General features: G+C 38.1%; 1 protein-coding gene across 1 annotated transcript in view; it reads right to left on the bottom strand.

The window, feature by feature from the left end:
* Positions 1–1752: 1752 nt before the first annotated feature.
* The window catches only part of UTP18 (UTP18 small subunit processome component), a 52364-nt gene continuing 35884 nt past the window's right edge, over positions 1753–18232 (bottom strand). The window contains exons 11-14 of the mRNA XM_044001389.1: positions 13078–13252; positions 8703–8845; positions 4992–5038; positions 1753–1865 (exon numbers count right to left, since the gene is read on the bottom strand). Of these exons, the coding sequence (XP_043857324.1) occupies positions 5014–5038; positions 8703–8845; positions 13078–13252 (343 nt within the window). The 3' untranslated portion in view covers positions 1753–1865; positions 4992–5013. The remainder of the gene's footprint in view (positions 1866–4991; positions 5039–8702; positions 8846–13077; positions 13253–18232) is intronic.

An 18232-nucleotide genomic window follows, 5' to 3' on the forward strand; every position in this document is an offset into this window, starting at 1 on the left:
CAAAAGAAAGGATTTCAAGAAGCAGAGGGGGGGGAAAGGAGTATATATTCAAGACAGGGGGAGATAACTTGTATAAATGTACAGATGGAAGAAAAGACAGAGCAAGATAAGAAGATATCTAGTCATCGAATTTGGGTGGAGAGCAGGCTGTATAGAAGGAAATAATGTCGAGGAAGGTTGGAAATGAAAGTCAGATGCAGACTGTGAAGAACAATCTTCCAGGCTGAGTGGATGTACAGCCAGTAGGGTAGGGAAGAGACTGAACGTTCTTCAGTAGGGAAGTGACATGGTCAGCCTTGTGCCCAAAGATTATGGTAGCAGTCTTTATGAGATGAACTGGAGAGAACAGAGGCAGTGAAATGGATGAGGAAGTTACTACTGCCTAAGCCCAGGTAAGAGGTAATGAATGGCCTAACCTACAGGGAGTAGCAGAGTATAAATTATGCCAGAAATACCCGAAAATTATACCAGGTAGAACTGGTAGGACTTAACAATAACATCTGTACAGAGGAGGTAGAAGAGTAAGAAGGGAGATAGGAAGCTTGAAAAAAAGGGAAGATTCAAATATAACTTATTCCATGCCAAGGTGCCATCAACAAATAGGTAAACTGGAAGCAGCTGTTTCACAACAAAGAAGAGATGAGTTTAGTTGTGGATATGCCCAGTTTGAAATAGTTATGGGCCATCTAGATAGAGAAACTTAACAAGCAATTGAAGATTTAAGCTGGAGCCAAGGGAGAAACTAAGGATAGGACCTTAGAGCCATACATAGAGGTGATTACTCAAACTAGAGAAGTGGACAGGATTGTCAGGGCAGTCAGCAGAAAAAAAACAGTATCACAGAAGCCAAGAGGCCAAAGTATCCAGGAGAGGTCGAGTGGCTGGAAAGGCAAGTCGGGTAAGAACTGGGAAAAAGCTACTGGATTTGGTAATTAAAAGGTCAGTGAGTGCAATTTCAATAGCATATTGTGGTGAGAGACACCACAAAGAAGAGAGGCTAGCAATGGGAGAAAGTATCCGAGACCGAGGAGAGGTTTTAATTTTTAATGTAGAGAGCCTTGAATATGATTATGAGCAGAAGAAAAAGGGCTAGCAGAGAGGGGGAAATTGAAGATGAAAAGAGAACAGAAAATGATACACGGAGCAAGGTTCCTAAGGAAATGGGAGAGAAGATGATGAAGGGCCCAAGTGGAAGGGTTAGTTTTTGTAGGGAAGAGGGTTACCTCACCCTACAAGACTGAAATAAATGATGATAGGATGGCAGAACCTTCTAGGTGTAGTGTATGCAAGATGAGGGAGCTCCTGACAGATGGCCTCAGTCTCCTCAGTAAAATAAGAGGTGAGGTCATCTATTGAGAAAAAGGAGGTTGGAGCAGGGGTCTTGAGAGGTAATCATTCACAAAGGAAGGAAAATACTAGGCAGGGCTAACAATGGTGAGACTTTTGTTTATATTACTCCTGAATATGAGTAGGTGTTTCCATTCTCTCACATTTAGAGATTTAAAATGCATACATTAGAATTAGTAGGGAGAAAAGTGGGGCAGCTAGGTCATGCAGTGGATTAAGCACTGGCCTTGGATTCAGGAGTACCTGAGTTCAAATCCAGCCTCAAACACTTAACACTTACTAGCTGTGTGACCCTGGGCAAGTCACTTAACCCCAATTGCCTCACTTAAAAAAAAAAAATTAGTAGGGGGAAAACCAATTATCTACAGACTAAGTCACTGGGATTATAAAGACAACACACTGTTGTAAACTTAAACAAGCACAGTTGGTTTATTAATTTATGTTCCATTTATTAACATACATTTAGAAAACAGTAAAAAAAAAAATCAGCAAGAGCTTCTTCTGTGGTTTAACTGGACCTGAGGGGGGAAAAAAAAAAAAGAGATGATACTGAATTAATTTATGTTGGTAATCAACAAACAAAACATGCGCTGACAGTGTAGCATAGGCAGGATGGACATCAATTCACATCCTCCCCCCCAAAAACTCCTTTACTCTGAGCCCTCCCAGCATTAAAGTGGCCCTGTAGTCTCCAAACTGCCACAGTCATCAGCTGTCTCAGTAGAATGACTGCTGTGCTTTCTTCCTGGGCAGCTCGCTGGTGCTTCAAGTCATGACCTGGGGGAGCAGTCACCCCGCAACGCTTGGGATGCACGGTCACCTTGGTATCTTTCTCTTTCTTCATCTCAGTTCAGGTGCCTTTCCCTGATCCTTCCAGATGAAATTTTCTCTTTCCTCACACTTTCCTAGACTACTCTGAATCCACACCCCCCACACCTGTCACACACTACTTTGGTGCATGTCATATCACCCCCAGCAGATTATAAGCTTCTTGACGGAAGTGACTGTTATCATCCAGACTAAATGTTTAACAAATGCTTACTGAATTGAATCAAATGATGAGCTCTCCTCCCTCTTGTCACTTTAAATGTCAGCTGTGGGGCCCAATACATTGCCATTCCCTGAATAGGCTGGTACTTCTAAAGGGGAAAAATCAAGGCACTAGTGACCTGTGGGCAGCTAAAGCTGTTCAACACAAAAAGGTTGAGAACCCCAATGTCCTCAGGTTTTTATTCTATTTACATTTATTTGTATTATTTCTTCTGAACCCAATGCTCTCCACACCAGTGCCAATTACTGTTAACTGTAATTGTTCCATTGTTCATAATGACATTTTGATTTCATCTAATCAAAAGACAAGTTGCCACAGCAACATGCTAAATGGTCTAATCTATGGCATGGGCCACCTTTCGGTAACACATCCCATCATTTATAGAATCAAGTTAAAAGGGACCTTAAAGATTAGCCACTCCAATTGCCTACAGATTCCTAATAAAGAATGAACATTTTCTATAGAATCGTTTAAAATTCATAAAATTTCAAACTGGAAAAGATCTTAGATTTCGCCTCCTTTGTAGAGATAAGGAAAAAGAGAGCCAGATAATGGAAGAACTTCGCCAAGATCACACAGCTAAGAAGTCACGAAGCCAGGATTTGAACCCAAGTCCCATGTCTTCAATCCAGGGCTCCTTCTACCCAGGACAACATGCAGGACAAATGACCTGCACAGATTACACAGAGAAGAGCTCACAGATATCATCTAATCCAGCGCCCTCATTTCAGAGATGAGGAATCTGAAGCTTAGGGAAATAATGTAGCTTGCCTAGTCTCAAACTCGGGTTTTTCATTACCCCACACTGCCTCTCCCGACAGCTGGGAGCCCAGCTTGTGTGTGAACGCCTTCGGTGACAAGGTGCTCAATGTGAACCTGACACATTGTTGGATAGCTTTAGTACCAGAAAGGCTTGCCTTTTACTGACCATCCACCATCGATCCTCATTCTGTACTCTGGAGTTACACAGAGGTGTACTCCCCTCCTCAAAAATCTGAAGACAATACACCTAGTCTTCTGAGCTAAATTCCCCTGGTTCCTTCAACTACTCCTCACTCCACAATTCTAGTCTTCCAATGAAATACTATTGTGCTATAAAAAACGATGAGCAGGCATTTTCAGAGAAACCTGGAAAGACTTGCATGAACTGATGATGAGTGAGATGAGCAGAACCAGGAGAATATTGTACACAGTATCAACAACACTATGTGTTGATCAACTGTGATAGACTTGATTCTTCTCAGCAAAGCAATGATCCAAGACAATTCCAAAGGACTCATGATGGAAAATGCTCTCCAAATCCAGAAAAAAAGAACTGTTGAATCTGGATACAGATCGAACCATACTATTTCTATTGTTTTTGTTGTCGTTTTTCTTTTCTGAGGTTTTTCCTTTTTGCTCTGATTCTTCTCTCATTACATGATTAATGCAGAAATATGCTTAATGTGATTGTACATATATAACCTATATCAGATTATTTGCTGTCTTGGGGAGGGAAGGGAAGGATGGAGAAAAATTTGAAACTAGAAATCTTATAAAAACAAATGTTAGGGGCAGCTAGGTGGCGCAGTGGATAGAGCACCAGCCTTGGAGTCAGGAGTACCTGAGTTCAAATCCGGCCTCAGACACTTAACACGTACTAGCTGTGTGACCCTGGGCAAGTCACTTAACCCCAACTGCCTCACTTAAAAAAAAAAACAAGACAAAAACAAAAACAAATGTTGAAAATTATCTCTAAATGTAACTGGAAAATAATAAAATATTTATACAGGGCGGGAGGGGAGCATAAAAAAAAAAAAATTCTAGTCTTCCAGCTGGATGGCATAGAAAAGAATGCCCAGCAAGACTGGAGTTCAAATTCAGCCCTAGACACTAACTGTGTGATCCTGGGAAAGTCATTGAACCCCGGTTTCCTCATGTGTAGAAATGGGAATAATAATAGCACCTACCTCCCAGGGTTGTTGTGAGGATCAAATGATATAATAATTGCAAAGTGCTTAGCACCATTCCTGGCACAGTAGGTGCTATATCAATGTAAGCTGTTGTTGTTGTTGTTGTTGTTGTTGTTGTTGTTGTTGTAGTAATAACATCCTCTAAAAGTATCATGCCAATAACTGAATACAATACTGTTAAGTAATCTGATGAGAAGAGCATAACAAGCTGATTCTTTCCCATGGCAATAGAACTTATGATGAACTTTTCCTCACAAGCCTGTGAGGCAAAGAGTGCAAACACTATTACCCCATTTTACAAAGAAGAAAACAGAGGTTCAGAGAAAAAGTAAAGCTAACAAATGCCCCAGGATGGACTCAAACCCAGGTTTGACCTCATGTCCACTGCTTTTTTCTACTACACCAGTCTTTCATAATCTGCAGGTGAAAACCATTGAATTGTTTCAAGGTTACCTCAAGAAAGGTAACCCTCTTCTTCCTCCTCTATTTCCTATACCTTCAAAATAAGTAGCTCCCCCAAATGTAGATGAAATGCACCCCACATGCTCACACCCATAAATCAAAGAATTCAAATCCATTTGTCTATCAATGGCAATGAACATAACCTTAGGCCCAGGGGAGCTAACAAAAAGGCTTCTTACCTGTAACAACCCTCCTCCCTCCTCAGAAATCTGAATAATGGTGCAACCTGAAAAAGATAAAACACCATTTCACAAAGTATTACAATTCATGTGTCAATCAGAAATCAGAAACTTTCCATGGCACTTGGAGAAGATTCATTCTTCTTCCAAAGAACTTTAAGCAAAAATGTCAGCATATACATTCTGGGGACTTAAGTCACTTGTAACCTAGTCCAGATTCCCACAGGAATGAACATGAAAAAGAAAAAAGGTTTACTATGGTGGCAATAATGCTGTAGGAGTCCAAAACACCTGCTGAACAGATCTCTGGGACAGAATGTTTAGTAACCCACATTTCTAATCAATGGCAGTTTCAGTTTCCACAAAGAAAGGTTATAGAGATTTTATTACAGACACAGAAACTATGGAAAAAACAAAATGCTTAAATATAAACTAGAATCAACTTCATCTTATAGATTCTGAGTAAAGGTATATAGGTAGAGGCTACAGAAAATGCTCAGAAGGCAACAAATCCAAAAAGAACCTTCACTGATGAGATGGCATTCTGCTTTCTAACCAGGATACTTTTTCAAGTAACAAGTATTCTTTTTGAATTAATCTGTTCCTTCCCATTACCACTGAGCAAATTTCTTAAAATCCCTCCCATAAATCCATCAATCCATAGCTAACATAGCCCAGTAATTCACCGGCAGCTAGGTGGCACAGTGAGGCAGCTAGGTGGCACAGTGGTTAAAGCACCAGCCCTGGATTCAGGAGGACCTGAGTTCAAATCTGACCTCAAACACTTGCCACTTACTAGCTGTGTGACCCTGGGCAAGTCACTTAGCCCTCATTGCCCTGCCCAAAAAAACAAAAAACAAAAGACCAATTCATACACTCAACATGTTCAGAAATATATCTGTCATCCTTCACAGTTTTGGACTCATGCTTGATCACTGCACTGGTCAGAGTTCCAAGGTTGTTTTTCAATAAATTCAAAGCATTTAAAAATTAATCTGCACCGCCACCCCTGCCCCCGCCAATACTCCACCAAGCAAAAAAAGATTTGTTCAAAACTGAAAAAATTTTCTCATTACATACAGCTGGTACTCCAGCAAAACAAATTTTCACATTAGCCATGCCCAAAAAAGAATTTATTTCTTTCTGGATCTTAAAATCACCACCTTAAGAAATAAGGGGCATTTCAACCTCATCCTTTACCACTGTGTTAACTGGAGTTCTACAATTCTTCAAAGTTATTTTCTCTACATTATCACTCTATAAACTGTTATCCTAGTTTTGCTCATTTTGCTTTTAATCAGTTTGAAGATCTTCCCAGTTTCCTCTGAAATTGTCCCCTTCATCACTTCATAAGGGAAAATAATATTCCATTATATTAATATATTACAATTTGTTTAGCCGTTCACCAATAGGAGGATGCCCCCTTAAAATTTCTAACTTTAGATCATCTGTAAAAAGAGTGGCTATAAATATTTTTGTACGTATAAATCTTTTTCTTTTTTCTTTGATTCATAAGCCCAGTATTGGTATAGAATAGATTTATCTGATACTGTACAAAAATGCTAAAGTTATTACTTCAATAAAAAATTTTGGTTGACTTTCTAGGATTCCCTCAGTACACCATTCTATCATTCATTAAAAAAAAAAAAAAGATAATTTTGTTTTCTCTTTGATGATGATCATTTCCTCAATTTCTTTTTCTGGTCTTATTGCTATAGCTAGCTAGGATTTCTAGCACTCTGTTAAAACAGTAGTGGTGATAATAGGCATCTTTCCTGCTTTATCTTTTATCTTAATGGCAAGGCCTATAATTTTCTCTATTACATATAATGTTTGCTCTAGAATTTAGATAAATACTATTTACTGTATTAGGGAAAGGTCCATTTACTCTAATGATTTCTAATTTTTAACAGAAATGAGTGCTCAATTTTGTCCTCCCCCCCAAAAAAGTCTTTTTAGTAACATGACTTATTGAATATATAATCTTCCTTATATTGAATCAACCTTGATTCCTGGTATAAACCCAATCTAATCATAGTATATAAACTAACATGCTGTTTTAGCCTGTTGCTATTACTTTATTTAAAATGTCTGCATCAATGTTCATTAATAATATTGGTCTGCAGTTTTTTCTTTCTCTGTTTTGTCTTTTCCAACAAGGTATTTTTAAAAGATCTCATTTTGGAATCAAATTTATGGGATCACTGATCTTTCCAGACTAGCTTTTTGCCCCTTCCCAATTACAACAATAAGCCACATTGCAGACTTCTATAGTCTCCTTATAGGGATGGAACACTTCCAAACCCTCTTAAAGTCTTCCTTTTCCTAATTTCCAGAGTTGCAAATTATTTGAAAAGATTCATCAATAAGCATTTATTAAGTTCTTACTCTGTGGAGGGAAGGAGGGAGGGAGGTAGGAAAGGAGGAAAGAAGGGAGGGAGGGAGGGAGGAAGGGTGGGCTCCTACTTTCATGTAGTTTACATTGGGGGAAAATATGTACACATGTAAGTTGAATACAAAATATAAAAACGGTGATACAAGCTCATTTGGAGTGGAAGGGGATAAAATAGTGTGTGTGTGTGTGTGTGTGTGTGTGTGTGTGTGTGTGTGTGTGTGTGTGCGTGTGTGCGTGTGCATGTGTGTGTTTGGGGGGGGGGGGGTAGTAAATGAAAGAACAGATGAAAAGGAATAATAAGCAGAGTTCAAATTGTGAAGGGATTTAAATGCCAGAGAAGTATGTATTTTGTTCTTTAATGTCCAGGAATGAGGAAAGGAGGCTAAGTTCAACACAGATGTTCTGGTGAAAGATGTTTAGTTCTCTCTGAAGAATATCTGTCTTCTGACCTTCAGGCAATTAAACCTGGTTTATTCTTGGGTTTCTAGCTAATATATGTGGGAAGCATAAAATAGGCTGAGCATAGAAGTTTTCATTCCCCTTGAAATTAGCCATCATTTAGGCTTTCTACGTGCAGGTAATTTCAATATATTAAATAAACCCCAATTTTTACAGAGTGTTCCATGTTCAGGTCAACTTAATTAAATATCCACTGTGTAAAGAACACCATGCTATGCTTTATATCAGTCATTTAGTTTAGATAAGACATAGTTCTTGCCCTAATGGAGCAAGCCAAGGGATATGGACTCAAAAAGCTACAGTACAAAATACACATGATAACTGAAAAAACAAAGGCAAATGCTAAAAATATGAAATGCTCCCCACTGAGGTTAAAGGAACAAGGGAGTGGGGTACATTCATTGGGAAAACCCTTTACTTATCACAAAGTGACTTACAAAGTCACTTCATGCCTTCAGGTTGCTTTGAACATGGCTGACTAGGTCAATGTCAGCATTGCTGAATCAGAAGTACACATTTTGAGTGAAAGTTAATTAATGACAAGGGGCCCTCTCATGGTTTGGGGTCTGTCACCCATGGTCCCTGACATCATAGGCTACTTGGGAAGCATTTCACAAGCACTCAAGCCACAACTTCCATTTCTTTTTGTATTCTGATTTTCTTTTATAAATAACTGATACATTAAACTTTCCTGCTATTGATAAAAAGCTTAATATAAGACACAGCTAATTCAGATGTCATAATCTGAATACAATACAACCTACCAAAGGTCAAGTGTGCTAAATGATATACTTCACCCCGTTTTCAAATGCGATTTGCTGAGAGTGAATCTTTCAGCCTTTGCAAGTAATACCTACCTATACAATAAGGCTTTGCCCTTGTTGTTTCCCAGTGCAAAATATCCACTTCTAGGAGAGAAGTCCAATGTCTGAGTGAGGAAAATCTGCTTAATTCTGTTCATAGGAAAGTTTAAGAATACTGTACAGGAAGGTAGATGAACCTGCAGGAGATAATAAAATTATCTTAGTGATAGCAAGAATTGAAAAATCTTTTCAATTGTAATGTGCATTTAGCCTTCCTATAGTGGCTAAAAAGTTCATTGTAATTAAACCTTACATTACATATAGTAGTACTCCAAATGTGGAATTTTCCTACATTAAAACGAGATTTGGGTATTAACTTGAAATTTTGAGAAAAATTTAAATATACTTAAAAATGTGCTTATGGCTCTCAATCTATAATACCAGAATATAGAGAACAATGAGGAGCGTCAACAGTATCTATCAATGCCTCAAGTTAGGAAACTCAATTCAAATCCAACAAGAATTTACTGAGGGAATAATCATGTACCAGATTCTCTGATAATGTGATGACAATGATGATGAGGGTTCACCTAACAGGTCTGTTTGCTACAAGAATGCTAACTGCAAACAGAGATCTAATACGATGGAGATAAGTTTTGTATAGGACAAGAATGCCAACATAATTCACACAGAGCCTTTCAAGACAAACTGAGTGTTTTTCTCACATCCAACTAACTTGATTTGCAAATATGTGAAGCACCCTTGTTGGCCTCCAGATTAGAACAAGTCATGAGAACCAGATGTGTCCAATGACTAAACAAATATTTATGTTTTCCCCTATTACCAAAGAAGGGTCATAGCATATCTGAAGATGGGGCACGGTTAAATAACAAATCCTGTTATCCCCAGCAGCCAAATCTTATTTTCTGCCATGGCCTCTTCTGTATTATCTTCCTCCTTCCCCCTCCCTCCACAATTCAGATCAGAGACACACATCGACAACTTAGCTCAGAGATAAGTGAATATGAACAAAAAAATACACAAATTATATTTAGTGATTTTCTCTTGACAGTGTCAGTTTTCATTTAATACAGTCTACACATTTATAGATAAGACTATATACCTTCACGTCAAGGTTATTTTCACAGCCTCGGGCTAGTTAAAATGTATTCATTTAAAGCGAGACACTATTTAGTTTATTTAATTAAACCCTCTGCCCAGATATTTATTAGACCTAATGTATATAGCTACTGACTATCACAAAATGTAAATAATTTATAGGGAATGTTCACATTAGAATATCAGGCATGTTCACTTAATTTTAACTCTATGCAGGTTTTTCCTTCAGGGCATGTTGCTAATGCTAAGTGTATCTGTGCTCATCGGGTTTGGATCCATAAAGAACTTGGTACTGCCTCGAATTTGACTGTTGCTGGAGTTCTTAAATTCTATTTTCTCTCCAGATTCCTTGAGCAACTAGCTTGAATGTTAAAAACATTTTATAAAAATAATCACCTACCTGAGCAGCTATGCTAATGAGTGCTAATGAAGATAGATAATGTAAAAATTATTTGTATTTTGTTTGGGGATGTATTATATGATTTGGGGGAAGTTAAGAGATTTACTTCCCTAATTACATTTTGCTTCTGATAACAGCAAAATTAGCTGGACTTTCTCTGAGCAGATAAAAGCCAAGAAGAGTGAAGGTGAAGAGTGAAGTATATACATATAATGGTTAAAAGGAAAAAACTAGACCAGGTTTAACAATCTACCATGGGGGTTAAAATTGTCTATTAATTTGCTTTGCTTCCATCAAATCTGCCACCTAACAATCAAATAGGTTATGCACATTAACTTTCTTTTTTAATATACTTTAACATTCATTTTTTAAATTTTGGGTTCCAAATTCTTTCTCTATCTAGCTCCCCTCCCACCCATTAGAAGGCAGATAATATATCAATTATACATGATGCACATTAACTTTCACACCATTAACTCTGAAATTATCTTCTATAAACCTTTTGAACCAGAATATGGACAGTTCAACCTCTCTACCTGACCTGAATTCTTGAAGAACTGAGGTTTTTGATCATACCCTCCACTTCCCACTTTAAGTACAAAGATCAATCCCAATTTGAATTTATACAACTTTCCAAATAACATGTTTTAAGAAGCAGAGTTGGAGTAAGGATTGAAGGCTTTCCTAAAGTTAAAAGCTGAATGACAAACCCAGAGAAAGTTTTAGCTAATTTTTGCCAGGGGATGGAGTCTATTCTATACCTTGTTAGGTCAATAAACACAGTAGAAAGCATTCGTGTTAGTGCTGGGGCTCTGAAGCCTTGCACTATGTGAGATCCAGGTCACTGAAATGACCCATCTTCTAGACAGGAAGTTAAGAAGCTAAAAATCTCGGCCACATCATACTTACAGCCATCTACTTATGTTTGGATGTTGTTTTTGTTTTTCATTTCCAGGAGTCATGGAGAGTGACTGGGAGGTTTGTGAATTTTTTTTATGTTAAAACCTGTTCCTTGGGGGCAGCTAGGTGGCGCAGTGGATAGAGCACCGGCCCTGGAGTCAGGAGGACCTGAGTTCAAATTCGGTCTCAGAAACTTAACACTCACTAGCTGTGTGACCCTGGGCAAGTCACTTAACCCCAACTGCCTCACCAAAAACAAAACAAACAAACAAAACCTGTTCCTTCTGACCAAGTGTAAGTACCAAATTGGCTCATTTAGTATGTGATTTTAATTTTTTTTAAAGCTTTGCTTCCCATTGTAGATTTTTTAAGATGCTAACCATTGAAAACATTTTTAACAACTCCTGACCATTTTAGTAATAATCACTTGCAATGTCCTTCAATGCAACCTCTTGTGTTAATATAACTTGTCTGAGTGGATAAAGCACTGGCCCAGGAGGACCTGAGTTCAAATCCGGCCTCAGACTCTTGACACTTACTAGCTGTGTGACCCTGGGCAAGTCACTTAACCCTCATTGCCCTGCAAAAATTGTTATATATATATATATATGAAACTTCTCTGAAGCTAACTATTCTATTTGGATAGAAATCTATGGTCCTCCCCAGGCCTCACTCCATTATATGACTCAAAAGCTGAAATTATAGATTTAATTAAATGGATCCTGATAAAGCTCTGATTATTATGATGCAAGAAGTTCCTTTTTACTCCAACACTGCTGTTTTCCCAATAATTCGGCATCCTAGAGTCAATGTCCACAACTGAAGTCCACTCTATATATGGATGCACACAACTTAATGGATGAAAAAGTCTTCCAGTCATCTTCTCTGTTCAATATACCAAGTCCCCAATAAAGAGACTTCTGAGTCACCAACTGATATAATGTCTTGGATTTATATACATTACTTTGTAGTAAGATAACAGAAGAGTTTACATAATTTTAAAGTGATTTTACATAATGGAGCTCAATGACTGACTTCTTTTAATATTCTTTCACTGATACATCAGGACACTGCCACTCTTGGTTTCTTTTCATTAGACATGAACTTAAATGACTATTTTTTAAAATAAATGTCACATACCATTTTTCCACAACCAGAAACCAGTACACTTTCATGACCGCTAAGGAAAACGAGGCAGAACTACTACCTATCTTTCAGAACATATTCTGTGGACATTAGATCCTAAAGTTTCCTGAAAAAATTTGCTACCACTAAAATAATGAGAGATCAACTAAATGCTAAAGAATAACACAAATTTGTGAAACAGATTTCCTTTAAAGGCAGTACTGAGTTTGACCCTTCCCCATCTATTTGACTGTAGCACTGATTGTTAGAAAAAGGACACAATATAAAAATTTATTATTGTTCCATAATGTATTTAAATTTCTAAAGTTAGCAATATAAGAATTTCCCTTCACCTTACAAAGACCACAGATCTCAAAGATGTAGATAAGGAATTCAAGAAGGAAACTGCAGAGGAAGGAAGTGTGAGCTTTCTATTTCCCTTACACACTTGGGGGGCGGGGGGAGATTCTCAAAGAATTTCAAGATAGAGAATGGCAACATAAATATTAATTTTTGTAAAAGCAAGAAAAAAATCATTTAAATATTCACCTAAACTGAGGGTAGAGATGCAGCTTTGCCCAAAGTATGACCCTAACATCTGATGTTACTAAGTACTAAGGTTATGTCCAATGTGGGAAGTCTCCAGACTAGGACCTTTTTTCAGTTACTCAACAAACGTTTATTAAGCATCTGTTATGTGCCGGGCCTACAGCCAGGTGCAGAGGGTACAGCTTCACACACTGTGTATGTCAAGAGATAGCCAAGAAAAGGCAAGTATGCCTTCATATTTCTTTTTTTAGACCAGTCTTTTCTTTTCCAATTTCCTTTCCAAATTCTCGACTTGGATTAAGAGCAACACCAAAAAGAAACAGTTTTAAAAGTTACCAATCTAGCAGCTTCGTTGGCTTCGCTGGAAGCTATAGCTAGAATTTCTGTGGTAGGATTGAAGGCCATAGAAGTAGCGCCAGTAACCAAATTCATTATGGCTTTTATTGGCTTCGGGTTCGTTTCTCGGAGACAAGTATCTTGGTTGTAGATATTTACCACACCAGAACTAGAACTATGAAGGAAAAAAAGAAAGCAAATATCAGAATCAGATCATCCAGAATAGCACAATAAGAATTTTCAAAATCTATTCACAAAAACTTTGAGAAACTGGGAGCTATTCAAACATATCTGAACACTAATTTATAGTCTTAGAAGGTAAGTACCATTAAACTTATTAGTTCTACAAAGCTCAAATAAACTGCCAACAGGTAAGATCACAAACAAATTTGTTTTGATAATCAAGATGTTCAGAAAATGGAAAAGATTACCACATATTTTAACATATTCATTAATTATAAGAAAGAAAAAGGGGGAAGCTAGATGGCACAGTGGATAGAGTACTGGCCTTGGAGTCAGGAGTACCTGAGTTCAAATCCAGCCTCAGACACTTAACACTTACTAGCTGTGTGACCCTGGGCAAGTCACTTAACCCCAACTGCCTCACTAAAAAAAAAAAAAAGAAAGAAAGAAAGAAAGAAAAAGGCTACTTTTGCATATTAAATAACAACAAAACCAATCAGGTACCAATTAAATCAAAAGCATTTACATTAAGTCTCAAGTAGGCAATTCTCTCTTTTTTTGGCAATTGGGAGACACCCCCCCCCCTTATAGAGTAACAGGTAGTGGGAATTTGCTAGTCACAAAGGTAATACTGTATGGCAAATGTTTAGATTCTATTTTGAAGAGCCTTGAAGGTGTGGTATGTGTAGTTAAGAAACTAATTGCCAGGGACAGCTAGGTGGCACAGTGAATAGAGCACTGGCCCTGGATTCAGGAGGACCTGAGTTCAAATCCAACCTCAAACACTTGACACTTACTAGCTGTGTGACCCTGGGCAAGTCACTTAACCCCAATTGCCTCACCAAAAAAAAGAAAGAAGTTGGTTGTCTACTAAATGAAGGTTTCCCCCAACAATTCTAATATTTATATCTTTCCACTGTCAGCATTTTTATGTCAGCTAAAGCTTTACTGAACATTTTAGCATTCAGAGTGTTGAAATATTTAATTCTTGTCTCCTTACTAAGAATGTGATTTCCTTGAAGGCAGGAATCCTTTCTTAGATGAATAAATGAAAATGATTTTTAAATGTTCACTAAGTACAAAGCCCTTTGGATACAAATAGAAAAACAAGCCAATTCCTGGTCTTAAGGAGCTCAGATTTTAGTGGAAGAGACAACACATATAAGAGGTTTCAGCGGCAAGTCATACGGAAAGGAGCCATGATCCCTAGGGTGTAGCAGTAAAGCATATGGTAATATATTTTCTTTAATGTTATTCACATAGATAAAACCACATCCGTTTCTGATGTTGAACCATTTGGTTCAACTCCTGATCTAATTTCTTTCCTTCCTCCTACTCTTGAATTTAGAGTGAAGCAATTCAAACCATACTCTGCTCTCAAATCTTCTCACCCTCTTGTCTAGTCACTACTTATCCCTTGCCAAACTGGAGCCCTTAATCATTCCCACTACCCTCTTCTACCCACTACATGATGTATCTAGAAGATGTCACAGGGCAAGATTTCATGTTATTTATTCTCAACTGGGCCTTGGTAGCAAAGCAACCCTTTTATTCTTCACTGATTGATTCCCTATCTCATATCTGCAGAAGCTACTCCAAATCTCTCCTCTATCCCTTCTCCTAGCATCTCAGCTGAGAGCCTCACCTTTTACTTTATTGAGTTAATTGAGAACATTTGACAATATCCCTCTTTCCCCTCCTTTTAATTTAAAAATTCCTTGACATCTATGCCTGTGTCCTTGATACTATCCCTTCCTACTTTCTCTAACAAACTGTCTTCTCACTCATTCCCTCACTCCCCAATGAGGAAGCTCTCACTACTACTTCCTTCCCTGCTGCCTTCAAACATGCCTAAGTTTCTCCCACCATCCTCAAGTCATCCTACTCTATCTCCCCTCCCTTTCTCAGTCAAACTCCAAGATAAAGTTATCCATGATCACAGCCTCCATGTCCTCTTCTCTCACCCAGTCTTTTTCAATCTGGCTTCATATCTCACCACTCAACTTAAATAGCTCTCTACAAAGTTAGTGATGGGTGTCCTATGGTCTTTTATTAGTTTTCGTCTTTCTTGACATCTCTGCTGCATTTGACTCCAATGATCTCTCCTGTTTCTCCTTTGCTAGTTTGTCATCCATACCACACTTCCTACTATGGGTGTTCCCTAAGGTTCTGTTGGAGGTTCTCTTCTTCTTTCTCTCTCTATAGTCTCTACCCTGGTGACATCTTCAGCTACCACGGATTTAATTATCATCACTAACACAGACCTATAAATCCAGCCCCAGTGTCTCCCCTAAACTTCAGTCCTGCATCATCAAATTCCTCACTGGACATTCCAAAATGGACATGATAGAGATAGTTCTAACAACATGTCCAAAACACTGTCTTTTCTCTTCTCCCTGACTTGTGATCTTGTCCTTCCTCTGAACTCCTTTAATACTCTGTCCCCTTATGACATTTTTATTCGGCCTCTTGTTAGTTGTGTGTCTGTCTTACTCTACCGTTTTTTTCCTTTGACTAGACCTCTAATTTCATCGGCATAAAGAACTCTTAGTGTGAAACCTTCCTCCACTGATACAAAACTAACATATAACTTTAGAAAATTGCATGGACCACTGAGAGTTTAGATACTTACACATGCTACAACAGTTAGTATGGGTCAGAAGTAGGTTTTCCTGATTTCAAAGTTGGCCCTTTCCTACATCATGATGTGTTACCTACCAGACTGGAAAACCACCTGAGGGTGGGCCATTTCTTATTCATTCTAAGGTACCTTGCACAGTAACTTGTAGATAGGAGTTGCTCTATTCATAACTATTCATCAAGCTGAATTGAGGTAGCATTTGAGCAAGACTTGTGGAAGGTTAGTAGGATTTAGATAGATGGAAAAAAGGGGAAAGGGCATTACAGGTTGGTAGAATAGCATGAGCAAAAGCAGATAGGAATGTAAATATGACCAATGTGAGGGATAGGGAAAAGATTGGACTAAGTTTAAAAGGGTCTGTTTTGTGGTTTTTTCAGGAAGATTCATCTGACAAGAGTAAATAGGATAAAAGAATGAGGAAAGAATAACTTTAAGGAAATCAATACAGAAGCTGACACAGCTAGTCATAAGGTTATGAAAGCCTATAGCTTTATAAACATTACAAACATGAAAAGAAAAGAAAGGATTTATTCAAGGGACCCAGCAAAGAAAGAATTAGAAAATTTATTAACTGACTGGATAAGGATAGCAGACACAAAGGAGGGGGAGAATGAATGTGGTTTAATAGAAACCATGCTATAGATCCAGATCCTGATTGTCCCCTAGAAACAAGGAGATCCTGGGCAAGCATACATGTCCACTCTAGGTTGAAACAGTTGACTTCTAAGGTCTCTACCAGTTCTGATATTCTATGATTCTAAAGTTTCAAATTGTAAAGGGATAAAATTCTAGCTAGTCTGTCTAAAATATCTAATGAGCGGTCGCCAATAAATAAGCTTTAGCAAGAGTTAGACTTTTAAGCATTTGTTAAGGAGAATAAGAATCTGGTGAAGAGAGAGAGAGAAAGAGGCCTAGATTCAGCTATCTATCTTGGGGAGCTAAAATTCTCCTGCCCTGATCTCCACAAGAGTCCTGGAAAAAGAGAGAACCACACCTCCTTCATCCCACGAGCCTCCTGTAAAACTGGGAACATCCCATCTACTCGCACACACAGCTCCAAGCTAACTGACTGGTAGCTTTGATTGACAGTACCCACAAGCAAACGTCATTTCTTGACGCCAAGGAAAGCTGCATGGCTTGCCCTCAGATGCCTTCTCCTCATGGCGGAGCTTTCCTACAGTAACTTTATGGGAAGGGAGGAATACTGGTATCATTAACAAAAGCCAGGACATAAAAAAAGAGTAACCTGGAGGCAAGAGAAGATACTAAGGACTGTTTAGGGATATGTTGATATCCAATGGAAATATTTTCCAGGCCATTAAGAATATGAGCCTCTATTACAACATGAGGAATCATGATCATAGAAGTGAAAGTTAAAGATATAAGATTAAATCGGTACCAGGTGGCTGATAAAGAAAAAGAGGACCAAGTACTGATCTTTTTGGGAAGGCATATAAGTAGCTTGGGAAAGAGGGAGAAAGTAAGAAACCCAAAAAAAGGAGTTATCATAGAGAAAAGGAAGAGGAATCATAAAAAGTTCAGCGCACCAGAGTTTTCAAAAGAAGAACTAGTTTCCAAGAGGGCTGGAGATCAATTGTATTAAACAAAAAGTTAGAGAAGATAACCAAGAAAGGAACTGCTGGATTTAGCTAAGAGATTACTTGGTTAATAGCAGTTCCAGTTGAGTAACAAGGGAACAATTCAAATTATAGAATGTCAAGGAAGGAATAAGTAGTGAAGAAATTAAAGAAACAGGAATAAATCATTAAATTAAGAAGAAAGGGGCATATATAACCTCTATCAGATTGTTTGCTGTCTTGGGGAGGGGTAAGCGAGGGAGAAAAATTTGGAACGAGAAATCTTATAAAAACAAATATTGAAAACTATGTCTACACATAACTAGAAAATAATAAAATACTTTTATGATTTAAGAAGAAAGGGGTAAAGAATCCTATTTGACAAAAACTGCTGTGAAAATTGAAAACTAGTCTGGCAGAAAGCAGGTTTAGAATAACATCTAACACCATACACAATAATAAGCTCCAAATGGATGAATAATGTAAAAACCATAAACAAATGGGAAAAGAAGGCGATACCCTTCACAACTATAAGTGAGGGAAACAATGTCCTGGAGGGCTTAAGCCTATCAGCACTAGAACCCCCATTGTCACAACTGGTGAGAGGCTCTTATGTCCCATTGTAGCTAGGCAGGTCCAGCCATGCTTAACTCCCCAGCTGTCTTCCCTCACAAAGCAGCTGCTTTGCTGTACAACACAACTTCTCTCTCCCAGGTTTATAGAGAAATCATATTCAAACAATTTTGTTGCTGTT

The sequence above is a fragment of the Dromiciops gliroides genome, chromosome 4 (assembly GCF_019393635.1).
Source record: "Dromiciops gliroides isolate mDroGli1 chromosome 4, mDroGli1.pri, whole genome shotgun sequence".
NCBI lineage: Eukaryota > Metazoa > Chordata > Mammalia > Microbiotheria > Microbiotheriidae > Dromiciops > Dromiciops gliroides.